This window comes from Cibotium barometz, chromosome 57, assembly GCF_041138505.1.
Source record: "Cibotium barometz isolate CiBa-2024 chromosome 57, ASM4113850v1, whole genome shotgun sequence".
Lineage (NCBI taxonomy): Eukaryota > Viridiplantae > Streptophyta > Polypodiopsida > Cyatheales > Cibotiaceae > Cibotium > Cibotium barometz.
Genome location: NC_141102.1, coordinates 22127341 through 22147587, shown reverse-complemented (window position 1 = coordinate 22147587; position 20247 = coordinate 22127341). Strand labels below are relative to the sequence as shown.

At 40.4% G+C, this 20247-nt stretch overlaps 1 protein-coding gene across 2 annotated transcripts; it reads left to right on the top strand.

Annotated features, from left to right (window-relative positions):
- Window positions 1-1884: 1884 nt before the first annotated feature.
- LOC147606555 (uncharacterized) lies at window positions 1885-5667 on the top strand. 2 transcript variants are annotated; one of them, XM_086791679.1, is made up of 2 exons: window positions 1885-2505; window positions 2572-5667. In XM_086791679.1, the coding sequence occupies exon 2, from the start codon at window positions 2584-2586 to the stop codon at window positions 5452-5454; it is 2871 nt and encodes a 956-aa protein (XP_086647805.1). In that variant the 5' UTR covers window positions 1885-2505; window positions 2572-2583; the 3' UTR covers window positions 5455-5667. The 2 variants fall into 2 exon arrangements, with proteins under 2 accessions (XP_086647805.1, XP_086647806.1); XM_086791680.1 differs by having other exon boundaries at window positions 1905-2505; window positions 2579-5667.
- Window positions 5668-20247: the final 14580 nt, after the last annotated feature.

Genomic DNA, 20247 nt, shown 5'->3' with positions numbered 1-20247 from the left:
CCCACAAAAGATTTGGGGTGCATTGATTAATTATTTGTTATATTTGTCGTAATTTTTTAATGCATGAATACCATAAAAAAAATTCCTCGTTTACCCGGATTCTATTTATCCGGACTACAGTCCATTCATACCCATACTGTATTTATGCGAAATTAAATCAATTTTGTAGTCGATTTATATGCGGACTGTATAAATTCAGAATTATAAGAATTGTGATACGCGGACTGTATAAAAGCGCAATTATAAGAAATAGACTATTTCTGTTTTTCCTTTTTTTATATTTCTCCTACTGTTTTAATTATCTTTTTTATTATGTTTTTTTTAGTAACAATACATTGATACAGTCCATTGATACGTAGACTGTTTTTATGCGAATTATAACAATTTAGTGATATTTATTCTCCTTTGTTTTTAAAAATATTTCTCCTAAGTTTCTTATAAATCCCTAACAATTTTCTGCCCATACGCACTCCATGTTTTTTCAAAAATACTTTAAACGATAATTGTTTGTATTTTAAACTCTCTTAAACTACATGATCGACACACTGAGATAAAAAAGGCAAAAAGCCAGAGACATCCAAACCGTTGGTTCACAAGATACCTAAATTCCCAGAAGACAAAAAAACAAGGCTGTTTGAAGTATTTGTGACAATATATTAAATTGTCTTACTGGAAACCATTAGAAGAATTTGTTAGAATGGAATGCTTTAAAGGTCTTTTGCACTTTCAAATGGTAGCTAGTTTAATGGCTCCATCTTTAATTAGCATAGGCAAAACCATAAAGAGATACTTGGGGTGGGATATGTTTAAACCTCAAGGTGGTTTAGTGATGTGTAGAGGCCTTTGACAGATTAGAATGCACACACTAGAAGGAATGATAGGCTACTGTATGAAGAATTTGCAAAAGCCACACTTTAAATTTTTCTCGCACATCTCCATTGAAGAGATAACAAGAGATAGACAGCTATACGCTTGGTATATTTATTTGAGAGAGCAATTGTATATATGGACAACTACATAGCTAATAAACTGGGAGCCTCATTGCAAAGCACACTTTTGAAGATGGTGCGTACCGGTAAATACTACTCGGCTGCTTCATGGATCATTCCCAAAACTGGTTCTAGCATGAACAAGTAAAGCTGCTGCTGTTTGGAAAGTAATGAAACTCCCTCACTTGACCCAATGTATCGACATCGAAGAAATTTTCTTCTTCGACGAACCCACCAGAAGATACTTCGACCACATGAATCCAGCACCTCGAGCTCAACATGAAGATGAAGCCAGCGACAATACCGAGGAAGAACAATATCGAAGCAACAATGAGCTGGGGACTGGAAACAACCCGATTGTGGTTGATGATGATGTGCCAGAACAACAACAAGAAGACTACAAAAAATCATATCTTTGTGTATATGAAAGGATTGCCAACTTCAAGAGATCTATTGTGGAAGGGCATAATTTTGTACCTCTATCACCTAAAGTATGTAAATATGTGGGCCTCAGTGAAGAAGATGGTTGTTTTCTATAGGTGTTTCGGTTTTTGATAGAAAGCCACTTCTATAGTATCAAATGTATAGTGTCCCTTTTGTAAATCAGGCTTTTTGTTTGATGTATCGTCAGACTTATGTTTTGCTCTCAAATGTACATGTCTCTTTTCTATATGATGTATATAGTTTACTTATGTGTAATTTATATTAATTAAATTTCTTTTCAATGCCAGCTACTAATTTTCGTCAAAAAGTATTTGATTAAAATTTGTCAAAGGTCTTTTCACTCCCTTCTAAACCTTTGAACCTTAATACATCTTTATTCTGTTGCAGTGAAAATTGAATAAGCAACCACCAACAAAAATTAATTAATAGGGAAAGAGTGAATGGCAGCATCGTCCTTCTTCTTCCTGCGAAGGGACAAAACAAAAGCTCTCTCTTCATCAACGGTTTTCAACGACCCCCAAAAAAACCATGGCGAAGGTGTCCTCCAGACGCTCCCCTCCCTTTCCTCTCTTGGCCTCCATTATCTTTCACAGCCATCGCCGTAGTCCTCCTCGCCGCCGCCTCCTCCGCCTCCTCCTCCTCCTCCTCCTCCTGTACCCCTCTCCCCATTTAGCATCGCCCCGCTCCCCCCCCCTCCCCTCTCCTCCTTTTCTACCATAGCCCTAACCTCCACGCAGCAGCACATCTTTTCCTCGTTTAGGATTTCGACAGACAGGTCTTTCGCTCCACTGCGGCAGAACTACGGGTTCACTTAAAGCGCTTCAGGGTTTCGCTACAGAGTAGGGATTGTCGCTCCACGGCAGGGCCATCCGATCTGGATTTTCGCCTTGCGGACTAGGGCTTGGCTCAACGGCAGGGTTCTCTTCCACGGCGGGCTTCCCTCCACGGCGGCGCTCCAGATTAGTGTTTCCTGTCACGGCAGCCCTCGGGATTAGGGTTTCCGGCACGGCAGCGCTGGGGATTAGGGTTTCGTTTCACCGTGCTCCTCCGTAACAGGGTTCCTTTTGAACAGGTATGCTCCTCCCTTTTAATCTATCTAAAGCAGGTTCAACGCTTTATTTTTTTTTTTCTGTTCTAGGGAGCAGAAGCCATGGCTGTCGTCCGAGTAGGCGCGAGATTTAGGAGGGAGAGTACGCCTTCAAGCTCATCTAGCGATGACAGTCCCAAGGTGAGGCAGAAAAGCAAGTCAAGGAAGAATGTGGCTAGGGCTTCTGAGCCTGCAGCCTCAGATCGTTCTCAGGCAAGTGACAATGATACAGAAATCTGCCAAGTTGGAGAAAGCATTTGCCACTTGCCTCTCGAGCTATTCCAGCTGGAGGATTTGAGCAAAATTATATCTCTTGATACATGGAATCGCTGCCTCACTGAGGAGGAAAGAGAGAGGCTTCGCTCTTTCCTTCCTAGCATGGACCAAGAGTCTTACAAGCGAACTATGAAGGAACTCTTAGGAGGGAGCAATGTCAATTTTGGCAGTCCCTTAGCAGCACTCTCGCAGCAGTTGAAGGCAGGCCTGTTTAGCCCTAAAGTTTCTAAGTATCAAGAAGTGTTGAGGTTTTTGCAGAGAAAGGAGTATTATCACCATTTGTACCAGTATCACAATGACATGATGAAGTTGTTTCTTGAGATGCAAAATCTATGGTCGAATCACCCCGAGGCAGACATGGATGAAAGGCTGGATTTATGGCATGCTTGGAAATTGTCTTCTGGTCAGCTGACTTACAATTCTGAGGGTGTGTTGCCTTCCATAGGGAGCTCTAAAGGAAAAGCATTGTCAAACTCCATAAGGGAGAGGGAAGAAAGCGAACTACACACGGGAGAGGAGTCTGCAAAGTTAACTTGGGGGCTAGTTAGAGGAGTGCCACATGTGGATCAGAAAGGAGGTTCCAGTAGACATCCGAGCTCGCAGCTAGGGGCAGAGGAAGAGGTCCCTGAGCAGAACGAGGTTAAGAAGAGGGCATTTCTACTGGTGAAGCATGAAAGTAATGTGGAATTTAACCCCGTGTTCGGTGATGATGTGGGCAAGAAGAACACGGTATCTGGTTGGAAAGTAAAGAGGGGGAATGAGAACAGTAGCCCTGAGTCTGGGATGGAAATAAGAAAAGAAGGGACAAGTATGGGGCTCAACAGTTCACAGGTGACTACAAAGTGCCTATCAGACAGCAAGTTCCAGGAAGTTGAGATTGTGGATAGCCAGAATGAGAAGGAGAGCTCCGAGGATAGTTGGGCAGAAAGAGGCTCAAAGAACTATAATAACAGGGAGGGCAAAGTTAGGGTCTCAGATTTGCATACAGAAGGCCAGCAGATCCCTTTATGGAAGTCAGAAGAGCAAGAAATTACGGAAGAGTTCATGTTGATACCCGGTAGCAAGCGGTTGAAAAGGGGCAATCAAGGAATTCAAGAGGAGACTTCTTTTGGTGCTTTCAATGACTCCATGCTTGATAATACGTCTTGTCACACACCCAAGAAGTCTGCACGTCACCTTATCCCTTCCTCAGCTTCAAATTTCTCATTCTCAATTCTGCACCTTCTATCTGCAGTTAGGGCATCACTGTTAACTTCTTCACATGTGGAGTCATGCAGTCTTCAGCAAGATGGACTTCCTGCCATTACTTTCAAAGAAGTTGTGAGGAGGGTCCATGCAAACCCTGGGGATCTTCGGATACTATCAGCACGGGAGCCTTTGGAAGGTTTGGTTAGGGGTGTCTTGAAGGTTCTCTCCTGCAAAACTACACAGCCTGTAATAAAAGGCTGGAAGCCATTCGTAGCTCATGACAAAGTTGCTAGGGGCTGGTGTTGGATTGGCCCTCTTCCTGCTGCCCCATTGTCCATTGATATGAAAGAGGTGGAAACTGGTGCAGATGTTTGGTGCGTTTCAGAGAAGATGCTCTACAAGATTCAGGATTCATTTGGCAGTTGGTTGAAAAATGCTCAAGAAACGTTGCAGCTACTTGGCCAGCTTGGCATCCCTCCTATGCCCCCAATGCCTTTTGCACTGGATGAAAAGGAGAGGTTTCGGGATTTGAGAGCGCAGAAGAGTCTTATCACTATCAACTGTACCTCGGATGAGATGCGGGATTATTTCCGAAGGGAGGAAGCTGTCAGATATTTGATTCCAGACATAGCTTTCTTTTACACTACTGCCTGTGGACAAAAGTCTGCAGTTGCACCACTGAAGCGATTTGGGGGCAAGTCTAATGCTAAAGCGCGGGATCATTTCATGTTAAAGTCAGACCGCCCTTCACATGTGACTGTACTCTGCCTGGTAAGGGATGCTGCTGCCAGGTTGCCACACAGCACTGGAACACGAGCAGATGTCTGTTTACTACTACGAGATTCACAGTATATAGTGGAGGATGTCTCAGACACACAATTAAGTCAAGTCGTGAGTGGAGCTCTAGACAGGCTGCACTATGAAAGAGATCCTTGTGTTCGATATGATGCAGACCGAAAGCTTTGGGTGTATCTGCATGCTGACAGGGAGGAAGAAGATTTTGAAGATGATGGGACTTCTTCCACAAAGAGGTGGAAGCGAGGCAAGAAAGATGGTGGTGACAGTTCTGAATTTTCTTTTACTCAAGAGCATGGCCCTTCAAGCAGGGAGAATCAAGATCCTCCTGCAACAGAGCTTGATTTCAGCTCATCACCTAATTGCTTTGTTGGCAGTGGAGATTTCTACTCTACATCAGACACACCCGAGCTTCTGTACAATCATCATAGTAGCCCCTTGACAAGTACTCCAACGATTGTATCTGGATATCCTGGACAAGTACGAGATGACAGTGTACTGCCATTTATTGATCTCCCTCCATCCATCCAGCCCTCCTGTGCAAATATGCAGAGTCATCCAATGGGTTGGGAGATGTACAGACAGCGATGGGATCAGGATACAGATTTTCAGTCTCACAAAAACCCTCCCGAGGAAAATTATAGTTCCATAGGAGGCACCGCTCTACACACATGAAGTGCATTGGAATTGAATGTTGAGGGTTGTCATTGCACTCCCAAGTTGACGTTGTGCGATAAGTTCTGATCTTGTACATAATTTTATGAGGAGAAAATGTGTGCTGTCACATGAGTTAAGCTGGAGTGAGCATGTAAGTTTACCAGTGCATAGACATGACATGAAATCTTCAGAGCTGTGCGGTTAATATGATCCCCTGAGTTTTGTTGATAAGGAAGACATTGCGTCTACTATGATGTTTAAAAGGCTCCAAAGCCTGTGTTCCCAAAAACATGTTCAAAGTGTAGCTTGTTGAGTTTAAGTAGTATGTGTGTGGCAGCCTTGACTGTTGAATGCCAAAGTTTGTTTTGTTGATGGTCTGATGCTATCTATGAAGTCATACCTACAGAGGAAATGTCTTCCTAGCCCCCACAGAGTAAGTGCCATTTGGATTTTATCAGTTGTACAAGTGTCCAAACAGCTTATTATGCTCGGCTTGGCTTCTGACAACTGACACCATGTGAACAACATTAAGACCACATGGGACACTTTGCAGGCTAATTGTCCAAGATTTGGGCAGCATGGGCACTACACTGGGCAGCATGGGCAACATGGTCAGCAGTGAGCCACAAGACGATCCACACAGCACAGGAACCGTCAGGAACACAACAAATTAGTTTTTTACACCCCGTTTGTATTTTGTGGGCAGCCTAATTTGGGGTAGCTAGCTTGGGTGCCCACTTGTGTGAAAAAGAATCTGAATAATAATTATTTTAATCAAACCGATCAGCTGGAATGTGTATGTACGCCCTCTGTACCCAACCCCCTCCCCCCCCCCTCTCTCTCTCTCACACACACACACACACACACGCACGCACGTGCGCACGTGTGCACACATTTTCCCATTCTCACATTAATATATCCATTCAATTATTTTCACATCTACACACACACACACACACACACACACACACACACACACACATGTATACCTTTATGGTAGTCTCTAACTACCTCTCCCCATACATCTGTATGCCTATTTAGAATAGATTGTTTACCCATCCCTCTTCTCAATGCTTGTATTCCCTTACAGGGAACTATGGGAGGCCTACCAATCCTCATGTGATGTCATAAACTCCCTTTTGCATGCATGTGAACTGGATGCCTTATATCACCACCTCTCGCGTGTTGAGGTTTGGTGCATCGACAACACTATCTATGCTTAAATGCGATGCTATTGACATAGAGATAGTGCGATATGAGTGTGTCATGCGCTAGCCTGATGGTGGGGGGTGTCCATGAGGTGGTAGCTTGTGGAGAAACATGCTCCATGTGTATTGTACACTTCATCTTTTAGAGAGATCACATCTATTATTATACACGGCACACCCATTGTGGCAAGTGGCAAGACCACCAGTTCCATGCATGCTTGGAGCAGTTTCCTATTGATGTGGTTTTCTTAGTGGTGGATTATGCTGAGAACTACACATTCTCGCTTTATCAAGAGAGAAGTTTTGAGCACTACTTTTCAGAGCAGGTATTCATAATGTGTTGTACTAGATAGCTTTCAATTAGTGTATTTAAAATATTATTTTATTGCACTTTTAGGTTGTTATTTTGGTGCATATTAGTTATCGTCATGCAGAGATACACTTGGATGGAGTTGCCACCAACACCCCAAAGGACCACATCATTGTCAAGGAATATCATTTTTATATTAATGATGATCGCTCGCATGTGATGCACATTTTGTACCACATTGCTTCTCCCTTTATGATGCCTCTAGTTGGTGGAGGGTACATGGCCAAGTAGGCAACGCAAGTGGGATCTAGGCGCCTTACTTTGATGGGCCTCTATATCTAGGAGGCTCACATTCTATGTGGTACATGTGTATTAATGTAATCTCTCTTGGTGATAAGTAACACTAAGTGGCCCTTTGTGGATATATTCTCTTGCACATTGTTTTAGCTTTTGTTCTTGTTAAGTGTGATCCTTAGCTTTTGTTCTTGTTGAGTGTGATGCTTAGCATTAATCTTGAATGCATGCTTGACTAGTGCAACTCCTCACTAGTTAGTATCTCTCAAGTAAGCTTATCAAGAAATGCTAATGATCCATATCCAATTAATGATTGGGTCATTGAGCATGAGATAAACTTAGTGATTATAACTCGAAATTGGTATCAAAGCTTCCCTTCTTGGGAATGCTTGTTCTCTTTCTGTGAGTGAAGGAGGGCATCTATGTGCTTGTTGGTATATTATTGTGTTACTAGGCATCATTGTCTTTGTGGGTGCATCTCTTGAGTAGAGTGAACCATTTTCATTGCTGCATTATTCCATTAAGGGGCACATTGGAGGCTGTTTAAGGATTTAAATCAATAGCATTTTATCTCTTTATGAGTGAGTTCATAAGCATTAGTGATTGGAATCATTTATCTATCATTTAAGTGGCACTTTTCCTTGTATAAGTATTGTGTCCAACTCTCACATCTAGTAGCAAGGTGTTGCAATTAAGAGAGGGAAATTTGTTGGGAAGCACCATTGTAGGCTTATGAATTCTTTAGTCGGGTAGGCATTTCTTATTACTTAAAATTGACAACAATTGAGAGAGAGAGAGAGAGAGAGAGAGAGAGAGAGAGAGAGAGTCAACACATTGCATTTGTAATTTCTTTGTGAGAAAGAGAGGGAGTGAAGAGGTGAGAGCACTAGCTCATTTGTGGAGTAAGGCTACCATTAAACATTCCACGCTCTCTGAGTACAATTCTATAAGTCAGAGTGGATTGATTTGCACTACTTGCAAAGCTTGAAACATAGCTTTAGGTGGGAATAACTTCATCCTAAATGATAAACAACTTACTACTCTAATTTACTAGGTAATGTAATCAAGCTTACTAAATGATTAACAACTTACTAATCTAGCATTTGCAAGCTTGTGGACATCGAGGTTCATCGAGAATTGTGCCTACTTTATGATGATTTTGACTAGCTAGTTGAAGCATTTGAAGAGCCTCTTGAAGTGGATGGGGTGAGGTCAACCTTGAGCTCAACAACAACATCAATCATCTCAGCTAAAAACCAGCTAACATAGGCAGTTCATATCTCTAGTAAAGAAAATATTGAAGGCTGAAGCACCAAATCAAATCTTCTGAGTGAAGATATCTAGAGTGGGGAGTGTGGGACCTCAGTGATCTTCAGATTCAGCTTAGCATTCAGCTCGTGTGGTGTTTTGGCACTAGAGGCACTGGTGCATACTCCAAGGTTTTGTGATATAGCTGTGAGTAGCCCGATTCTTTTGGCATGAGAAACAAAAAAAGGCCACCTTGCATAAAGGGTCAAGTGGCCCTCATTGGTGAAAGATTTAAAGTTTATTCATATGTTTAAAGTGAACCGTATTAAATCTTGGAACCTCTTGTGTCCTCTTTGCACATTGTTTAAGCTTTTGTTCTTGTTGAGAGTTTGATGATTAGTGCTAACCTTGAATCCATGCTTGCTTAGTGTATCTCCTTTAGTGGTTAGCATCTCTCAAGTAAGCTTATGAAGGAATGATAATGATCCATATCCAATCAATGATTGGGTCATTGAGCATGCAGTGATTATAATTTGAAGATGGTATCAAAGCTTCCCTTCTTGGGAATGCTCCTTCTCTATCTATGAGTGAAGGAGGGAATCTCTTTGCTTGTGGTGGTTATATTATTGTGTTGCTACTCATCATTGCCTTTGTGGGTGTATCTCTTGAGTAGAGTGAACCATTTTCATTACTGCATTGCTCCATTCAGCAACGCATTGGAGGCAGTTTTAGGATTTAAATTAATAGCAGTTTATCCATTTATAAGCGAGTTCATAATCCTTAGTGATTTTTATCCATTTATTAGTGAGTTCATAGTCCTTAGTTTTAGGATTTAAATTAATAGCATTTTATCCATTTATGAGTAAGTTCAGAATCCTTAGTGATTGGAATCATTTATCTATCATTTAAGTGGCACTTTTGCTTGCATGGGTGGTGCGTCCAAGCCATAGAGCTGCTAGCAAGGTGTTGAGATTAAGAGAGGGAAATTTGTTGGGAAGCAACATTGTAGGCATTATAAACATTCTTGAGATATTAGATAGGTATTCCTTCTTTGTGAAGAACTTAGTGGGCTAGGCATTTCTCATTACTTGACTCTCTCTAAGATACGATTCCTTGAGTGATTTGAGCCAGTTGCAAGCTTAAAAGATAGCTTTAGGAGGGCACAACTTCACTCCATAGCAAAACAACTTACTCTATGTGATCCTCTACTTTGAGTAAGCTTAAGTATCTCTTGCATTTGCAAGGTTGTGGACATTCAGGTTTAGAGAGAACTATGCCTCCTTTATGATGATTTTGAGTAGCCAATTGAAGCATTTGAAGAGACTCTATGTGAGCTTCTTGAAGTGTAAGAGATGAGGTAAACATTGAGCTTAACAACATCAATTATCTCAGATCAAAGCAAGGCAACATAGGTAGTTCATATCTCTAGTAAAGACAACCTGCTTTTTGTGTATTTTCTCTGTGTGCATTATTGAAGGCTGAAGCACCAAATCAAATCTTCTAAGTGAGGATATCCATAATGGGGAGTGTGGGACTTTAGCGGGCTTTAGATTCAGCTCAAAGTGAACTGAATCTCAACAACAATCATGTGATGTTTTAGTACTATGGGCTCTCATCCATACTCTAAGGTTCTGTGATAGCTTTAAGTAGTTTGACTCTTCTGGCATAAGAAATAAGAAATGTCTCCTTGAATAAAGGGTTAAGTGACTCTGATTGGTGAAAGGTTTAAAGTTTATTCATGTGCTCAAAGTGAACCTTGAAAAACTTGGAACCTCTTGTGTCATACATGTTTTCTTTTAAGGAAAAGTTGGAATTTCATTGTAACCTTTGAGGCAATGAAAGAGAATTTCACTTAGGGTGTGGGTGAGTTATACAAGCTTGGTATGGAGAGAGAGTATAACAAATAAGAGGCCAACATCTAAGGTACACACAACTATGGTTTCCATGTGCTACCATGGTTAGGTAGGTCAACCCAAACATTCATGGCACATCTAGTTGGTGGGGCACATGGCCAAGTGGGCAAACTAAGTGAAATCTAGGCATCTTACTTCGATGGGAGGCTCACACACTGTGTGGTACATGCGTGTTTATGCAATCTCTCTTGGTGGTGAGTAACACTAAGTGGTCCTTTGTGGATATATTATCTCTTTTACATTGTTTAAGATTTGGTTGTTGTTGAGTGTGATGCCTAGCATTAACCTTGAATACATGCTTGATTAGTGTAACTTTTTTAGTAGTTAGTATCTCTCAACTGACCTTATGATGATGATCCATATCCAATCAATGATTGGGTCATTGAGAATGAGATAGACTTAGTGCTTATTATCCGAAATTGATATCAATGCTCCCCTTCTTAGGAATTCTCCTTCTCTTTCTATGAGTGAAGGAGGCCATCTGTTGTGTTACTAGGCATCATTGCCTTTGTGGGTCTTGGGTAGAGTGAACCATTTTCAGTGCTGCATTGCTCCATTCAGTGGAAAGAGAGAGAGAGAGAGAGAGAGAGAGAGAGAGAGAGAGAGAGAGAGAATACATGTGTGTAGATCAAAGAATACCTATGTGTGTAGATAAGAGAGAAGAGGGCGATGGAGAACCAACATTACAAACCCACTACATGAGGAGAAAGAGGAAGATGCAAAACTAGCTTTGGCATTGACCTGTAGCACTTGGAGAGAGAGAGAGAGAGGGAGAGATTCTTAAGCACCTATTACCCAATGTCCTTGACACTACTTTTGAGACCACCTATCCATGCTTCTACCCATAGATTTAAATGTTGAGATTTTAGGTGATATGAGAGCTAGAGAGAATGTGATAACAATTGAGAATTATCCCACATTGATGTACAAGTCTAAGAGTGTAGCTCCTCATATAAAAGGAGGCCACTTCAAGCAATGAAATACGAGTCTAAGCTTAGTTAGATTAGTAGTTAATCATCATATTTAAGCTTAGGCATCATCTTAGATTAGCTCAATCACTATATTAATTTAGGTTTAGGACTAATCACCATAACCATGCACATGGTACCTACAATTCTCAACATGATATCAAAGCCTCCCCTCTCTTTGTGAGCTTCTCTCATTCCCCTTCAGCATCCAATAGGCATTTCTTAAGTTAATTAGTGCTAATCATCTTGAGTCAATAATCTGAAGCTTATCCAACTTCTCCTACTTGTGGTCCAAATTGCAAAAGCGTGTTCTCCTCAACCAAGCTATCATTTCCCTTGACACTTTAGGAGAAGATTACCCAGCTCTAGGAGCTCAACTTCACCAGACGATTTCGTTAATTTCTCCCTCTACTGCCCAAAAATCGCGCTGCTACATGTCAACTGATTTTTCTTTCAATTTGCCATGTGTGAGTTAAATTAGCGCAAGCCCTTTAAGGAGTGCCTTAGCAATGTTGTAAGGAGCCTACATCTCAAAGCTCATGCCAAATGATCCAGTGTGTAAGCTGCAGCAACTAAAAAACCAGCCGTCTATAGTCAAGTGTAAATCTGCAATTTTTGACCCAATTTGAGCTAGAGATCTTGCTCATGCAATTGTCCTTGAGCTAAACTGAAATTGGGTCTTCACTACTTCACGAGTGTCCTTGAGCTAGAGATCTTGCTCATGGACAATTTGAGCAAAATTTGAGCTAGAGATCTTGAGCTAGAGATCTTGCTCATGCAATTGTCCTTGAGCTAAACTTGAAGTTGGGTCTTCGCTACTTGAGCTAAACTGAAGTTGGGTCTTCACTACTTGAGCACGAGTCTAAACTCAAAAACATAATTGTCCTTGAGCTAAACTGAAGTTGGGTCTTCACTACTTGAGCACTAGTGTAAACTCAAAAACACATCAAATGTCACTCAAGGAATGAATCAAAATGCTTTGTATGTTGGAAAAGGAAAAACTATCAGATCCAATCACTGTGGCAAGCTTTCTCACATCTTTGAAAATTGTCATTTCAAAAATAAGCCAAAAAGAATTTGTAATGCTTGTGGAAGGATTGGGCACTTGGAAGAACATTGCTACTCCAAATAGAATCAAGAAAACAACTATATTGAAGAAGAACACTTTGTGGCAGAAAATGCAATTCAAGATGCCACTAGCTCCAAAACTGTCCTCTAAAAGCATTGTATGTCTTGCCCTCTGGTACCGATGATGTAGCCAAGGTAGAAGAAATAGCCAAAATTTGTAACCCTACTCTTAGAAGATACCTCTAGACCTCAAAGATAGGTCAAGTCTCTATCAAGGGGGGGGACCTCACTCTTAGAGATGACCTCTAGGCCTCTAGGCCTCAAAGATAAGTCAAGTCACCATCAAAGGGAGGTGTTGAGATTTGAGGTGACATGAGAGCTAGAGAGAATGTGATAAGAGTTGAGAATTATCCTACATTGGTGTACAAGCCCAAGAGTGTACCTCCTCATATAAAAGGGAAGCATTTCAAAAAATGAAATATGAAGTAGGCTCTCAAGCCTCTTTATGAGTACAAGTCTCAATCTTGTAACCTAATCATGCTTGAGTCTAAGCTTAATTAGTTTAGTAGTTAATCATCATCTTTAAGCTTAGGCATCATCCATCGTAGATTAGCTTAATCACCATATTAATTTAGGATTAGGACTAATCACGATAATCATGCACATGGTACCCATGATTCTCAACATTGAATAGGTACTCCCCTCTCCCTCCCCCCCCCCTCTCTCTCTCTCTCTCTCTCTCTCTCTCTCTCTCTCTCTCTCTCTCTCTCTCTTTATGCATATCTATGTAAAAAATATTAGCAACATTGGTGTCTTGCACAAGTAAGACTGATTAGTAATGTAAATTAGTTAATATTTAATAGCTTTTTGAATAGTTATACTAATATGAGTTCTTACTATGCACTAACATTTTGTTTCTCTTGATCTCATTACTTATCAGGCTATGGAGATTGCACGTTACACGTGCAATTGCAACTCTGGGAGCTGTCGTTGTAAATCACAAGGTATTAGAGAATATTGGGCTGCTAAAAAAGGGAGTTACGGCAAAGAACAAGGAATATGCAATGCTTGATTCATGATGAGAACAACACTATAGTAGATGTGTATAAAAGATGTAGCATATGTAAGGTTGTGGCACACTGTTTCGATGGATAGAGACAGTGGGGATGGACTCAAGTACTCGAAAGGAAATCTATCAAGAGCTACTTTCCCATCCTCCCTTCAAGGACTTGCAAGACACAATAACAGATGTTAAAGTAGCAATCTTATCTAACATCCGCAACACTTTAACCCATGTGAAGGTGCCAAGAACCACAGATGAGCTTTTTTAAAAGAGATCAACATTCATGATGCTAATGAAGTGTGAAAGATGTTAGTGTTCCAAAAGCTGCAAAGTTTTTGGGGATCCACAAGAGAAATCTTTACTCAGCAAAATATCATCTTTTACTTGATGAGGATGGATTGTTGCCTTTGTCCACATGCCGAAGATGAATAAACACCACCAAAATTACACAAGAGATTAAGGAACTCATATTTGCATTTTGGACATCCAAGACAAGGGTCCCCTCCAAATAAGAAATATTTTTGTCGAAAGAAGCTAGGTAGATGTGCCTATATGAAGCAGCCAATTTATCTTCTAGACGAGCCTCAAGTGAGAATTTTTATGTGTGTCATTATTTCTCTATTGTAAGGTGTCTACATACTACTCATAGACTTCTTTGTGATGCTTGGAAGTGCACTTTCCTTTTTTAGTTTGTGCTTTTGGTTGCTGCAAGCACTTTATACACTGCTTGTACTACTTATGTTTTCACCTTAAATCAATCTAGAGATTGCTATGTGTTGGACCTGGTTTGCAAAGAAATGCCTTGCATTGATTTCAAAGTAATGCAAAGACCATTTTGTAGTGCTCAAAAGCACTTTGCACACTTTTAGCCAGTTATACAAGCATTTTCTAGTTTACTTGGACCACTTTAAGAGAAGTCTTAAAATTGTTGCTTTACTTTAAAGCAAGCTAGAGACTGATATATCTTGGAGATGGCTTTGTGGTGCTTTTGAAAGCACTCTCTATACTTTTAGTGAGCGCTGCACAATGCTTGTACTTCTCTAATAGAAGTCCTAAAACTGCTTCCTCATTTAAAAGCAATTTAGAGACTATTGTGCCTTGGAAGATACTACTTTTTAGTACTTTCAAAGCACTCTCTATAGTGTTAGTGATTGTTGCACACTACTTTTAGTGCATTAATAGAATCCCTAAAACTACCTCTTTACTTTAAAGCATGCCCAAGACTGTTGTGCCTTGGAGGCATCCTTAAAGCTGCCTATTTTTACAACTATCAAAGTAGTGGATGTACCGCTATGTGGTGCTTGAAAGAACTATCTACGCTTCTAGTGAGTGCTTGAGACACTACTTCATTTTATGCTTCTAAATTAGTCCACAGACTGGTGACGTGGGCTCATGTGTGCCACGTGTTTTTTTAACTTCATTTTTTATTTTTTATTTAAAAAAAGAGAGGAGAAAGAGAGAGAGAGAGAGAGAGAGAGAGAGAGAGAGAGAGAGAGAGAGAGAGAGAGAGAGAGAGAGAGAGAGAAGAAGAAGAAGAAGAAGAAGAAGAAGAAGAAGAGAAAGAGAAAAGAAGAGAAGAAGAAGAGAAAGAGAAAAGAAGAGAAGAAGAGAGAGAAAGAGGGCAGGGTGGAAGCATAGTTAGGTGGTACCAAAAAGTGGTGTCACTGACACTCCTTTTCTAGTGTTTTTGAGGGTGGTTTGAGGACATTTTTCAAGATTTCATAAAAAATTTATTATCTTTGTTTTTTTCCTCCCGTCTTCTTGTCCTATAATAGCTTCACGAGCCAACAGCCCACGTCATTATCTCCTTTCCCGCTTGTGATTCGAATGACATGCTCTCTGAAAAAAAATTAATATCTTTGTTTTTTCCCTCCCATGTCTTCGTGTCCCATAATAGCTTCACCAGCAGCCACTCCTGCCCTTTCTTGCTTGTGATTCGAATGACATGCTCTCTCTCTCTCTCTCTCTCTCTCTCTCTCTCTCTCTCTCTCTCCCAAAGCACACATTGAGGCTTTGGACAGTAGGCTGCCTTGGAAACACGCTCTGATCATGACTTTTTAGGTTGATACTTGGAGGAGATGGATTTTCAGCCACTTGGGTAGCATCCTAGCCAAGATGAAAGTTCTCAACATGATGTTGAAACTACCCAACATGAAGTTGAAAATGTTTGACACGATAGGGGACATGATCAGAGCTTTCAGTTGGATACACAACCAATAGTCAGCTCAAATGACATTAGGAATCAGAAAATATTGGGCTACGAGGCAAAGGGAGCATTAACAAAGAGCGAAGAGCAATGTCAGGGGTATTGAACCATCGTACATTGATGACAAGAGGAAAAAGAAGATTTGCAAAGTTGTGGCTAGCTGTTGGCTTCGACAAACGGAGGGCATTAACAAGAAACTCAAAAAGTGATTTTCAAGGAGCTCCTGCAAAACATTTGAAATTGAGGGATTTGCAGCCTGATGCATTAAACTATGATCAAGGATTTATGGGAAACATTCAAAGCACATTGTCATAGGTGAAAAGACCCAGATCAAAGAATGAACTTTTCTTGAAGAGATCGATGCTATTGACCCTGCTTAATGGTGAAGGATTCAATGGTGACAGTAGTAGGCAAAAATCTGTAAGAAGGGCAAAGGCAACAAAATTTTTGGGTGTCCATAAGAGAAATCTAAGTGCAGCAAATTCTTGACTACAATTGGAAGATGATGGAGTGTTGCCCTTGGAAACATGCCAAAGACAGCTGTGTGGCGAGGCCTCAGTAACATAATCACACATCAGATCAAAGACTTGGTGTTTGACTTTTGGGCATCAGAGACACGTGTATCTCCAAACAAAAAAGATGTTTGTCGTAAGAGGATTAGGCAACGATCTATTCTCAAGCATTCGATCCACTTGCTCGATGAGCCTTAGGTACCTATCAATTTCTTTAATGGTTTTTGTTAGCGTTGGGGACGTTGGCCTTAGTTGAATGACAATTGTTGGCTTCCTCAACCTCATCTAGTTTCTTCTCCATGTTTTATTTTCTACCGTGCTTTCTGTCGTTATGTTTTTTGCTTTCAATACACTCAGTGCTCCAATGGTCCTTGTGCCTCTTGTTCTTATTACAATCTAGACTACTCAAAATTACTTACATAGTAGTTGTTCTTATAATCTTGACTATCCACAAGCACTTTTGAGAAGCACATCAATGTCTTTTTAGTGTGTTTATATGCTTAAAGTTATGAAAAAAGCACTTAAGAGTTTGATAAATAGCTTTCAAGGAGCACATAAGTGTTTTTTGCTATTGTTATGTACTTATAGTAGTCCAAAAGTACTTTTGAGATTGAAAAGAAGTCTACAAAAAGAACTTTTTAGTTTGAAAAGTGCTTTTGAGAAGCACATAAGTGTTTTTTACAATTGTTATCTGCTAAAAGTAGTCCAAAAACACTTTTTGCGATTGTAGAAGTGTTGTTCGAAAATCATAAGTGGTTTTCAAAAGTCATAAGTGGTTTTGAGATTGGAAAAATGCTTTTCAAAAGTCATAAGCGGTTTTCAAAAGTCATTAGTGATTTTGAGATTGGAAAGATGCTTATCAAAAGTTATAAGTGGTTTTTACTATCTTGCAAGAGAAAAGTACTTTTGAGAGGCACATGTGTTAAAGCAATTCACAAGAACTTTCTGAGATTTACAAAGTGCTTTTCAGAAGACATAAGTGGTTTTTATTATGTAGATCTACCAGAAAAATCACCTTTCATCTTAAAATAAACACTTTTCATCTTAAAACAAGCACTTTTCATCTTACTAAAAGCTCATCTTAAATCAAGCACTTTTAAGAAGCCCATAAGTTTTTTATGCTATTGTTGTTTGCTAAAAGTGCTGAAAGCACTCCAAAAGCACTTTTTGAGATTTGAGGCTTCTCTAAAACAAGTATTTGCTGTTGTTGTTATCAGCTATTTAGTCTCAAATGCCATTTGTTTTGTTTTCCCATATTGTAATGGTTGTTTCATGCTTTAAGCTCTCTCATCATGACTGAAAATTTCTCCTTCATGTAAGCGGAGCTATTCAAGAGATTTAAGTCAACCTATCTCCATGTCTAGATCTCGTTAAGATGATTTAAGAGGCTGAAGCCCTATTTCATATGACAATTGAAAGACAAATATACTTGTTGCGGCATAGGTCACGTGTAAATGATGTTTCTCAAGTATGCTTTCAATTATATACATCAAAGGCTTCATGATGGAACATGCATGTGTACTTTCTCTCTTTGTGTCAAGAGTGTGGGAAATTTTACCTGTGCAGTAGGTCATTCTCTTTACAGTGGTATCACATCTATTTGGGAGTCTCTGCTAAGCTGATGATTCTTGCTGCCTGTTAAGGTGTTTCAAGACATAGAACGAGTCAACAAGGATGGTGTAAAGAAAAAGAGGAAAGATTGTTAAATTTGCAACAATGTGATGAGCTATGGTGGATCAAATGCTAGAATCAACATCATTAACAAAGAAATTAGATGATGATTAAGACAAGATTAGTGAGCAATTAAGTGATAGCTTAATGTAGGCATGGATAATAAAAAACCAACAAATTCTCATTAGGCCAATGCCTCAATTTATAGAGTTTACATCCAAGCATCTAATCCCACTGATCTCTCCTTGATTCACTCCACCTCTTTTGCTTGATTCACTCCACCTCTTTTGCTTGATTCTCTCCACCTCTTCCCAGAATATCTCCACACATCCTAAATCTTCTCATGCTACCCTTTATTCTCTCCCAGTAGATACCTCTCACCTTTTCACAGCTTCTCACTCATATACAGATTCTCTTTTACAGCCTCTTGCTAAGGGCTTATTCCCGCACACACCCTATTCACTTGTATATTTCAACACCTCCCCTCAAGTGAATAATCCTAGCACACCTGGACCTTATACCAAGTTTCCCTCTTACTTGGTAGCCCGCGACCCAGTGCCTCAAGTCCCTAAACTCATAGTCCTTGACACACACACACTCTCTCTCTCTGTGTCCAAGGCTACTACAAGTGCCTGTGACCTTGACTAAAGTGCTCACACATACATCTACCAGATGGCCTACATCATCGGTGGCTCAGAGGTGGTTTTACTCTATTGGGGCAGGTTACATTGGGTTGTGGGGTCTCTCTCTCTCTCTCTCTCTCTCTCAGAAAAGATGATTTGACTCCACTTCCTTAGGAGCCTCCATGAAGTTTGCCGATGTCGTTCCTTCTCCACTGGGTTTACTGTAGGTAGCAGTCTCTTGCCACGTGTCTTGGCCTTTCACAGTTGTGGCAAGTGAAGATCCTTCCTCCTACTCTGCCTCTTCCTCGTCCTCAAGAGAATCCTCATACTCTGCCTCTTCCTCGTCCTCGAGAGAATCCTCCTCGAGTGAAGAATGTTTTTTCCTCTCCAGCTGTTGAGTCCAGCCATTTCTTCTCTTTGACCTTGGTCTCTTGCTCTAGTAGAGCTCCTTCTATCTCGTGCAGCTTCAATTCAGGTACATTCTTAAAGGTTGCTACAATGTTTTCATATTCACCTTTGTCCACACTCTTCAGAAGCACTGCTAGTGCCTCATCATCTTCTACCTTCTTGCCAATGGTGGCTGCCAGTTGTTGCTTAATGCTTTTGTATTTGTTCAAGTGTGTGATTAAAGGTTCACTTTCCTTCATATCCAGTTTGTAGAATTGCATTAACAGATTTATCTTTGAATTTTTTTCTTGAGTGCCAAATAATTTATTGAGTTCATCCCATGCACCTTTTGCCCATTGTATCCCTATGATGTGATGAATGATTTCATCATTTAAACTGAGTGCGATGAGTCCTAATGCTTTCTCATTCATGCTCTTCCACTCATTTTTCCCACTCACCTCTGGGCATTCATCTCTTCCCTCAACTAGCCCCCATAGATTTTTCCTCGTGAGCAAATACATGGTTTTTGTTTGCCATGTATAAAACCGCTCCCCATTAAATTTGGCTATCTCTTGTGCCGTGCTCATGATGATGTGAAGGGGGTCTTACCTCTTGATCTAATTTCAAGATTCAAGGACAGTGTCTACCCTTTTACAACTCAATCTGGTGTTTAGGTGATGATTACAACAGATTTATCAGCATAAATTCACCAGAAATTACATAAAGCAAAGGGTAACAAATCTGTACAACCATCTCCGAATTACAATTTGAAGTTATAGGGATTTGTATCAAATACCCAATGGTTAATTTGAACCCTCACTTGCACCAAAATACAGTGATTAGTGTTGATTATTCACTGATTAGCAAAATAATCCTCTATTTTGTGTGCAAAAAACATAGTATGCGACGGGGAGTCCAGATCTGGGGCCTTAGAATTCAAATGAGCTCAACTCCTTTCAAAGCCATCAATAGAAGTTAGTCTAGTAGAGGATTAAGCCAAGAACCACAAGATTTGACCAAACATTGAATGCTTAATCTCTGTTTTACCAAAGTCACCTGCAGATTTGATGCAGAGCTTGATTCCATTTTTCCTTGAAGAATTTCTAGATTGTGAGGCCACCAGCATGCTCAGAGCATCCAAAAACACTTTGGGCTAACTCCATTGTTCCCAATTCCAAGTAGTGAAGCCACAATTGAAGTTTTTCTCAGAAAAAATAGCGCTGGCTTTTTCGCAAAAATCGACAGCTCTAGAAGGCGGTTTGGCGATTCGAGTTGATGGGCTGGAGCATAGGGATTGTGGCTATGTGGGTCTAGAGGCTTTAGGCCTAAAGGGATATCAA